Here is an 811-nt window from a genome sequence, read left to right on the forward strand (position 1 = left end):
TGGAGGGGTTTCCCAGCCGTGTGGAGGTGGTGCTGAGGGCCAGGGGTCAGGGGGGACCTGGCAGTGCTGGGGAACGGGGGCACTGGAGGAGCTGAAAGGGCTTTTCCCTGGTTCTCTTCCCATGTTTCTCTTCTCCCAGATCTCTCAGGTGTGGAACAACACCCTGGTGAACCTGCTGAAGAGCCTCTACTCCCTGGGGCTGGAGGGCAGCCGGCAGGAGATGCAGTCGGTGGAGCAGGAGGTGCTGTGGCGGCTGCGGCGTCTTACCTTCCGGCAGCTCGCCTCCCTGGCAGAGTTCTTGGCCGTCAAGCAGGGGAAGGAGAACAGGCTGCTCCCCAGATCTCTCAGGTGTGGAACAACACCCTGGTGAACCTGCTGAAGAGCCTCTACTCCCTGGGGCTGGAGGGCAGCCGGCAGGAGATGCAGTCGGTGGAGCAGGAGGTGCTGTGGCGGCTGCGGCGTCTTACCTTCCGGCAGCTCGCCTCCCTGGCAGAGTTCTTGGCCGTCAAGCAGGGGAAGGAGAACAGGCTGCTCCACGAAGTCATCAAGAAGCTGGAGCTGCGCTGGACGGAGCTCGAGGGCACCCGCACCGTGGTGTCACTGATGAGCAAGGTCGGGCACATCTCCCCAGCCCTGATGGAGCGGCTGGAGGACAAGGTACGGCCTCGGGCTCTCCAGGCTCCCGTGTGGGTGCTTCTAGGAGAGGTTTCATCCACGAAGATGGCTCTCACCAGCCCCTTCCCCGTCCATACTGGTGCGAGCGGGTGACTCCGCGGCTGCTCCTCTGCGTGAGCCAGGCTGTGAGGGGGCC

At 64.1% G+C, this 811-nt stretch overlaps 1 protein-coding gene across 1 annotated transcript in view; it reads left to right on the forward strand.

Moving 5' to 3' along the window:
- Positions 1-811, forward strand: part of TBRG4 (transforming growth factor beta regulator 4) — a gene marked incomplete at both ends in the record, with an annotated part of 5,334 nt that overhangs the window by 1,856 nt on the left and 2,667 nt on the right. The window contains one exon of the mRNA XM_010141633.1: positions 340-657. Coding sequence (XP_010139935.1) covers positions 340-657 — 318 coding nt within the window. The remainder of the gene's footprint in view (positions 1-339; positions 658-811) is intronic.

The sequence above is a fragment of the Buceros rhinoceros genome, unplaced genomic scaffold (genome assembly GCF_000710305.1).
Source record: "Buceros rhinoceros silvestris isolate BGI_N320 unplaced genomic scaffold, ASM71030v1 scaffold27478, whole genome shotgun sequence".
NCBI lineage: Eukaryota > Metazoa > Chordata > Aves > Bucerotiformes > Bucerotidae > Buceros > Buceros rhinoceros.